Raw genomic sequence first — 8,395 nt, forward strand, 5'->3', positions numbered from 1 at the left:
AATACGACCGTATTGGGTTCAGTACGGCCGTATTGGGCTTTTTCCCTCTACTTCTTTATTTTGAGCTATTCTAAGACCTCTAGACCTACAGAGAACCCTCCTAGGGCCTTCGAGGAGTCCTTCTGGCTGATTATCCTTCAGTCTTCGAGAGTCTTCAAGCTTTATTTCCGACCCGGACAATTTTAGGGGTCTACAGTATTTTGGACCATATAGAGTAGCATTTTAGGTTATAGGCTAGTTGGGCCTAGTTTTGGGCTTCATGGGCCTTTGGGCTTTTGGTACCCAATATTGGGCTCATTTTCATTCTTGTAATTTTTCCTTTCCATTGTATTTGTTTGGCCATTGTAATTAGGCCATTAGATTAGGATTAAAGGAGGATTACTAGTTTAGTTAAATTAGGGTAAACTAGGTTTAATTTAGCATGCATTTAAGTTGCATTTTGAGTCACATGGATCATGCCACCTTGGCTGAACATGTGTGACTCAAATTCAACCCTAAATGCACACTAAATCAAAACCAAATGCACCAAGCACTCATGGGACCGGTCATACACATGTGTGACAAGATTTGAATTCAAATTCAAATTTGAATTCAAATCTTGGCGCCAACATGGTGACCACTCATGTGGCGCCAAGTGTATTCATATTTTCGGATGCATATATGTTCCCTCCTTCACCTATTGTACTCACTTTTGAACATAATAGAAATTTGTGAGCCATTGGCCGAGTTTCCTCTCTCAAAAGTCTCCAACCTCTCACCTTCAAAAACCCTAGGCTAGTTGTCTACTTTCCTACTTTTTGAAGTGAGAATCCATTGATGCTTGAGCTTGGATGCTTCCCTCCTAAACTTTGGAAGAGTGTATCCGTGAGTTCATAGTCTTCAAGTGCTCTTAGTTGTGGAATCAAGTCTCCTTTGAAGAAGATCCGGTCTAGGCAATTCCAAGGAGAAGCACATCCTTCACTTCTCCTAGTGTTGCCATCAGTTACCCTCAAAAATCTCAAGAGAAATGACCTAACTCATAGAGTCAAGTTGATCGAAGTTGTATTCGGTCAAATAAAATAATTAAATGCAGTACTAGAAAGCTTTTCTAGGTCGTCTCCCAAGGACTATCCTTTCTCTATCAAAGGTTAAAACACGAAGTGGGGGGGGGGGTTTGTTCATATTTATCAAAGTTTAAACGCAATAAAATACAAATAAGCAAAGCAGGTTGACTCCTTATGATGGAATAACACTAAGGCCAAGAAGACCAAGAGGTGATATATCGAAGGAGGCAAGAGGAATGGGTTAGTATTGAAAAACCATAGGAGGAGTAAGCCTGCTTTTGGGCCTTAGCTCCTAAGTTTTTATAGCATTTATTTTTATTCCTATTTTTTGCCCTTGTCTTTAATTTGCTATTTTACCCTTGTATTTTGGGGTATCTTAGTCATAGGATTTATTTTCTTTTGTATTTCCCATTTTACCCTTGTATTATGGGGTGCTTTAGATCATAGGTTTTTAATTTTGGGCTAAGGTATTTAATTAGGGAGCTAGACATATATATTTTTGGTGGTGTTTGGACCTATTTTTGGACTTAGAAAGACTTAGGCCCAAGTGGAGGGCAAAGGTTGCATGGTCTTATCATGCACTTACATGTAGCCTAACTAAACCCAAAGATTCAATCCTTGGCCACCAAGTTGCATCTAGGGTTAATTTGGGTTTCATTTGATGTGCATTTGGCACTCTAAATGCAACCCTAGATGCCTCCCACTCCTATAAATACCCTAGGCACCACACCTTGTAAATACTTTGGATATTGAATATAAAGAGAGCCTTTTGTGCCTTTATATCTTTCCTTAGTCACCTTTGGTTATTTTCGGCCAAACCCTACCATCTCCACCTTGAGAGAAACAACCCTAGAAGTGGCCTTCATCATCATGAAGTGAGCCAACCCTAGAGTACCCTTCTCAAGAATTTCCTCAAACACCTTCTACCCAACCTCCATTTTTGTCCATTCCATCATCATCCACCTTAAAACCTTGTGCCACCTTTGAAGAACTTGATCCTTGGAGAAGGCGTCCTATTCCTTGTTGATCATCTCAAGTTCATGCAAGTAAGGATGCCATCACCTTATCAAGCTTGTAACTCTCTTATCCCTTGTTCACAAGAGATTTCTCTGTCAAAAACTTAATCATTGTTCCATCTGAGTTAACCAACTAAGCAAAGATTAACCCAAGACTTCCCTACACGAATTAAGCAAACGTATACAACATTGAACTTCTCCATAGGATTAAGCAAACTGTGGCATTAAACACAAGCAACCCAAATTCATTAAGCATGAACAGATGTTGAAAACGTGTTAATACAAAAAATCCAATGAAGAAGAAGAAAGTGGAACAGAGATGCATAATACGAATAAAACCTCAAAGAGAGATTACAATATGTTCAAAGAGCCAACCCCAATAGTTTTAGCCTTCCATCAAAACAAAAATGAAGAGTCAGCAAGGAAGAAGAAGAAGAAACTAACAATCTATATTCATTCAAATGTAAAGCCAATCTCAAATACAAGCAGAATGTGAAAAGGAAGAAGAAGAAGAACAGAAAACGTGAAGACAAAAGCAAAAACGAGAGAGAAACCTAAAGGAAGAAGAAGAACTAAAAACATAAACATGGTCACATCAGGTTGTGGCTGCATGGTCAGCCTGCCCTAGGTCCCTAAAAACCCTAGAAAAGTCAAATGGGCCCCCAATCCTAGTGTGACCCGAAAATACAATAAAATAAATGAAAAATAAAACAAAATGCTGATGTGGCGCTGATGTGGTGAAGTGGTGCTGATGTGGCACTAACGTGGCACTTATCTCTTGAAGTCCAAAAATAATATCCAAGCCCAAAATGCTTCACAATTAACCTGAAAATAATTAATAGAAAAAAATTAGACAAAGTGAATTGGAATTAATTAAAATTCGAGTTACTGGCCTAATGAAGCCCAAACAGTGAAACTGTGCAAATAATAAGCGATTAAGCCCAAATCAACAATTAAAATAAGTACAAAAAGATAAATAAATAAGGGAAAATAATGACTCATCAAATTCCCCACACTCAGCCTTTTGCACTCCTGGGCAAAATCATGAAGTAGAGCAATGGACAAATCTAGAACAACAAAGAGAGCCACATAAGGGAGAACAACAGAAACAAAAACAGCAGCACACAAACAGATAGAGTTACATACTCCTCAATGAATCCTATGAAAAGAAAGGAATAGACAACATCCAACACACAAAGAGTCAAAGAAACCAGATATTTATGAACATCATCCAAGTATTTCAAAACATGGCAGGAAAATCAGTCAGTTCAAGAGGTGAATCAAAAGCAACAGAACCTCACAAGATATGCACTGTATCATTATATCTCTCAAGTGTTTAGGCTACTATATACCCTCAAAACACTCATAAAAAACAAGCGACAGATAGACTTGGCAAGCCTCTAAAATCAACACCCAATAAACAAGCACATAAGGATCAAAAGGCCTTTTTAGGGTTGCATTGAGGCCAAGGACAGGGTAGAGGATAATATATGGGATAAGTAACTACAAACCAGAGGAACTAGAGGAGCAATGGAGAATAAGTCAAGAATAAGCATAAGAAGCAAATCCAGAAACCTCTAATGACCTCTACAATAATCAATCCTTTTTCTCTTGCCTCAAACAACTTCTCTTTTTCATTTTTTTTTATTTTTTTGATTTTTTTAGAAGAGTGTGAACAGTACACACGAAATTTTGAGATGAGACAAGATAAGATGCGCAGAGAAGTAAAATGTACAACATGAGGAACCAACTAGCCAATATATATCATCCAATGAAACATACACACACCCCCACACTTATTCAAGAACTTATTCCCAAAACAATTCCAAAGCTCCAAAACTCCCCAAGGTTAAGGTAATCATGGTTTTTCACTTAAGGCTTGTAATGAGCTTCAAACAAAGAAAGGGAAACAGACTCAATAGGGGATATCAAAGGAATTAATTCAAGGTAGGCTTATTTGGCTAGAGGCTTATCAGAATCAAAATGCCTTAATCCTTTCCAAACATGCATGTGAACCAAGAAATATCAAATAAAGTCAAGCCAAGGATATTTTGCAAGCAATCAAGAGGCAAAACACACAAGAAAAAACAAAGAGTGGCTTAAAACCTCTCACAGGGTAAATCTGTCACATTCAAATCAACCTCTCAAACCTCATAATCAACTTGTCAAACAAAGAAAGACAGGGATTTCAATCCATAGAATATCAAGTAATCAGAGTGAAGTAAGTGCCTACAAACTATCAAGACCTAGAAATCAAAGAGAAACATGAAAACTGTACATAAAACCTAAACATAAAACCTAAACATAAAACCTAAACATAAAACCTAAACCAAAAATAACAAATAAACCCTAAAAACATATAACCAAAACATTCTCCCCCCCACACTTAAACCACACATTGTCCCAATGTGGCTCACATAAGTTCAGAGCAATAAGAATAATCAACAGAATTGGACATGTACAATAAAAGTAAAGAAGGGGAAAGGAAAAGAAAACTCCCTAAGTCATGGTGGGAGAGAAGCGGGTTTGAGCAAAGATATCTCCTCTACAACTACATTCAACATGGAAGGATTGTTGAGGAAAGGCTTGAGATGGTGTCCATTAAATTTGAAGCTCTTGTCTGTGGATTCACTTTTGATCTCAACTGTACCATAAGGAAAAACACTAGTAACAACAAAAGGTCCAATCCACTTAGAACGTAACTTACCACCCATGAGACCAAGCCTTGAATTATATAGTAAAACTTTATGCCCAACCGTGAAGTCCTTCCTAGCTATCAAGCTATCATGAAACTTCTTCGTTTTCTCCTTGTATAACTTAGAGTTCTCATAGGCTTCCAGGCAAATCTCATCAAGTTCACTCAGTTGCAACCTTCTTTCCTCTCTAGCCTGATCAATAGAGAAGTTGTAGGTCTTCACAACCTAGTAGGCTCGGTGCTCTATCTCCACAGGAAGATGACATGCTTTGCCAACGACAACCCGATAAGGAGACATCCCTATGGGTGCTTTGTAAGCAATCCTATGTGCCCAGAGAGCATCCTCAAGCCTGCTACTCCAATCTTTCCTGTTGGGCTGCACAATTTTCTCCAAGATCCTCTTGATCTCCTTTTTTGAAATCTCGACTTTCCCATTAGTTTGGGGGTGGTAGGGTGTAGAGATTTTATAAATAACCCCATACTTCCTAAGCAATGCCTGCATGGATTTGTTACAAAAATGGGTGCCTTGATCACTAACAATAGCTTTGGGTACTCCAAACCTGCAAAATATGTTAGATTTGACAAAATCCATAACAACTCGAGCATCATTAGTTCTGGTGGCTTTGGCTTCCACGCATTTTGAAACATAATCAACAGCTAGGAGAATATATGAAAACCAAAAGAAATAGGAAAAAGACCCATGAAATCTTTACCCCATACATCAAAGACCTCATAGAACAACATGGGTTGTTGAGACATCTGTTGTATCCAAGAAAGGGATCTTCCTGCTCTTTGACACTATTCACAAGTGCTGCAAATCTTCCACGCATCTCTGAAGATGGTGGGCCAGAAAAAACCACAGTCAAGCACCTTGCGAGCTGTCCTCTAAATGCCAAGATGACCATCATGTGTAAAAGAATGACAGAAGTGCAGGACCGAATCAATCTCATGGTCCGGAATGCATCTCCTAGTTACCTAATCACTGCACAACTTCCACCCTAGCAAATTTGTTAACCCTCTGTGCTAAGACACCCCCCAGTGCATAATTTGAAGCATCGCACATCAGATCAAAGGGAACTGTCCAGTATGGTGCTTGAATGATAGGAGTGGTGGTCAAGGCTCTCTTGAGACAGTCAAATGCCTCCTTACACCTGTCATCAAAATTAAACTCAATATCCTTCTACAACAAGCTGGATAGTGGAGGGGATTTCTTGTTGAAGTCCTTAATGAAGCGCCTATAAAAACCTTTATGGCCAAGAAAAGATCGCACCTCTCGCACGAAAGAGGGGTAAGGAAATTGGGCAATAATAGGTATCTTTGCAGGGTTTACCTCAATGCCCCTACTAGAAATGATATGCCATAAAACTATACCCTGCTCTACCGTGAAATGGCATTTCTGAAAATTAAGAACAAGGTTAATCTCAATGCGTCTATTTAGAACTCTATCCAAACTATCCAAACATACGTCAAAAGAGGATCCATAAACAGTAAAATCATCCATAAACACATCTATGCAATTTTCAAGAAAATCACTAAAAATACTAAGCATGCACCGCTGGAATGTGCCAGGGGCATTGCATAGGCCAAAGGGAATCCTCCTATAGGCAAAAGTGCCAAAGGGGAAAGTGAATATAGTCTTTTTTTGATCCTCAGGAGCAATATGAATTTGAAAATAACTAGAGAAATCATCAAGAAAAAAGTAATGATATTTACCTTCCAAACGCTCTAGCATCTGATCAATGAAGGGTAGAGGAAAATGATCCTTCCTTGTTGCTTGGTTGAGCCTCCAGTAGTCAATACAGACTCTCCAACTATTTTGCACTCTGGTGGGTATGAGCTCATCCCTCCCATTCTTAAAAACAATGAGGCATGTCTTCTTGGGGAGCACCTGGACTGGACTAACCCACTAACTATCAGAGATGGGATAGATGATCCCAGCCTATAGAAGCTTGGTCACCTCCTTGTTTTCCATGTCCAGAATCACTGGGTTAAGTCTCCTCTGTGGTTGTCTCACTGGTTTAGCTCCATCCTCGAATAATATCCTGTGCATGCATGTCAATGGGCTAATACCAGGAATGTTTGCCAGGGTCTAACCAATTGCCTTCTTGTGATTCCTAAGCATATGCAACAACCTCTCCTCTTAATCAACATCAAGGGAGGTGGAAATGATCACAAGAAATCTTTCATCATCCTCCAAGTAAGCATACTTGAGGTTCTCTAGAAGAGGCTTCAACTTTGGTGTGGGTGCTGGCTGAACATCAGAAGGAACCAGAGAAGGGAGAAGGGGTTCCGCAGGGAGAAGAGGCTTCATTAGATTCTTTTGTATTTCTTGCAACATGGTTAGTGCATTATGGCTCTATAAAATCAAGATCAAGAGGTACAACACCCAAAGTATCAAATCTATATGCATCATCACAATCAAAATCACTTCCAAATTTAGATTCAGATTCAATGCATGAAAGATAGTATACAAATCAGACAAAAAGAAATGTTTCTTATCATGAAAAGAATCAAAATCATGAATGTGCTCATCAACTAAATCATCAATCAATTCAGCACAAAAAATAGAATGAGAATGATCTTCGAAAGGAAATTTCATGGCATCCAGAATATTGAAATGAACAACAATGTCACGAAATTCCATAGACAAGGTTCCAACATAAACATTAATCTTGGTCCGGGCTGTTTTCAAAAATGGTCTACCCAGAATCATTGGGACAGAACCATGGGAGAATCCCTCCTCCATATCAAGAACATAGAAATCAGCTAGAAAAGTAAGTTCACCAACCCGAACCAAGACATCCTCTACAAAGCCTATGGGGTGGGCAACACTCCTATTAGCCAATTGAATGACCACACCCATAGGTTGTAGAGGTCCAAGAGACAAAGAAATAAAAACGGACAGAGGCATGACATTAATTGAAGCTCCTAAATCAAGCATGGCATTTCAAATTTACTGTTACCAATAACACAAGGTATATAAAATGTAACTGGGTCCTTACATTTTTCAGGAATGTGTGGAACATATTTACCTATAAGTGCTGAGACATTTTTGCCCATGCTGATCCGTTCATTTCCCTTTAGCTTCCTCTTGTGGGTGCACAACTCATTCAGGAACTTAGCATATCTAGGAATTTGTTTGATTGCATCCAGTAGAGGTATGTTCACCTCCAACTTCCTAAAGGTCTCCAATATCTCCTTATCCACCTCTTCCATCTTTTTGCTTGGAATTAATTTTGGTGGAAATGGAAGAGGGATAGGAGGCTGCTGTAGATCACCACTATGTGCGCTGGAAGAAGGTCCATCTGAATTAGATTTTATACTACTACTTGTAGGGGCCTCTTTCTCAAGTGTAGGCTCAGGTGCAGGTGCAGGTGCAGGTACTGGTATGTCAATTTGTTTGCCAGACCTCTAGGTGATGGCACTCACGTTCTTTAGATTCTGCACAGTCTGTGAAGGTAACTTGTCTGAATTTTGGGACTGTGCTTGATTGAGTTGAGTGGCCATCTGACCTATCTAATTTGTCAAACTCTGAATGGAGGCTCTGGTCTCTTGTTGAAACTACATGCTTTGAATGGTCATCTACTTCACTAACTCCTCTAATGAAGGCTCAAATGTAGAAGGTTGAGCTGGTGGAGGTG

The 8,395-nt window shown here is 39.2% G+C and overlaps 1 protein-coding gene across 1 annotated transcript; it reads right to left on the minus strand.

The window, feature by feature from the left end:
• Positions 1 to 2,879: 2,879 nt before the first annotated feature.
• Positions 2,880 to 7,970, minus strand: LOC145958000 (uncharacterized). Its single transcript, XM_083074448.1, has 12 exons — positions 7,787 to 7,970; positions 7,183 to 7,682; positions 6,962 to 7,110; positions 6,712 to 6,796; positions 6,468 to 6,660; positions 6,126 to 6,150; positions 5,738 to 5,905; positions 5,468 to 5,639; positions 5,038 to 5,250; positions 4,767 to 4,947; positions 3,058 to 3,126; positions 2,880 to 2,884 (listed from the first exon to the last, which is right to left on the minus strand). Exons 1-12 carry the CDS (start codon positions 7,968 to 7,970, stop codon positions 2,880 to 2,882), a joined length of 1,944 nt encoding a protein of 647 aa, XP_082930574.1.
• Between the last annotated feature and the right edge of the window lie 425 nt (positions 7,971 to 8,395).

The sequence above is a fragment of the Cajanus cajan genome, chromosome 5 (assembly GCF_000230855.2).
Source record: "Cajanus cajan strain Asha chromosome 5, NIPB_CcT2T_4, whole genome shotgun sequence".
In the NCBI taxonomy this organism is placed as follows: domain Eukaryota; kingdom Viridiplantae; phylum Streptophyta; class Magnoliopsida; order Fabales; family Fabaceae; genus Cajanus; species Cajanus cajan.

What these genes read in the sequence shown, in the direction of transcription:
- LOC145958000 (XM_083074448.1), bottom strand. Translation starts at nt 7,970, where the DNA reads ATGGAAGAGGTGGATAAGGAGATATTGGAGACCTTTAGGAAGTTGGAG. An exon ending in TGGACATGGAAAACAAGGAG is followed by an intron (nt 6,661 to 6,711) that starts GTGACCAAGCTT and finishes TCTGATAGTTAG; the next exon opens with TGGGTTAGTCCAGTCCAGGT. An exon ending in TGAGGTCTTTGATGTATGGG is followed by an intron (nt 5,251 to 5,467) that starts GTAAAGATTTCA and finishes AAATCCATGCAG; the next exon opens with GCATTGCTTAGGAAGTATGG.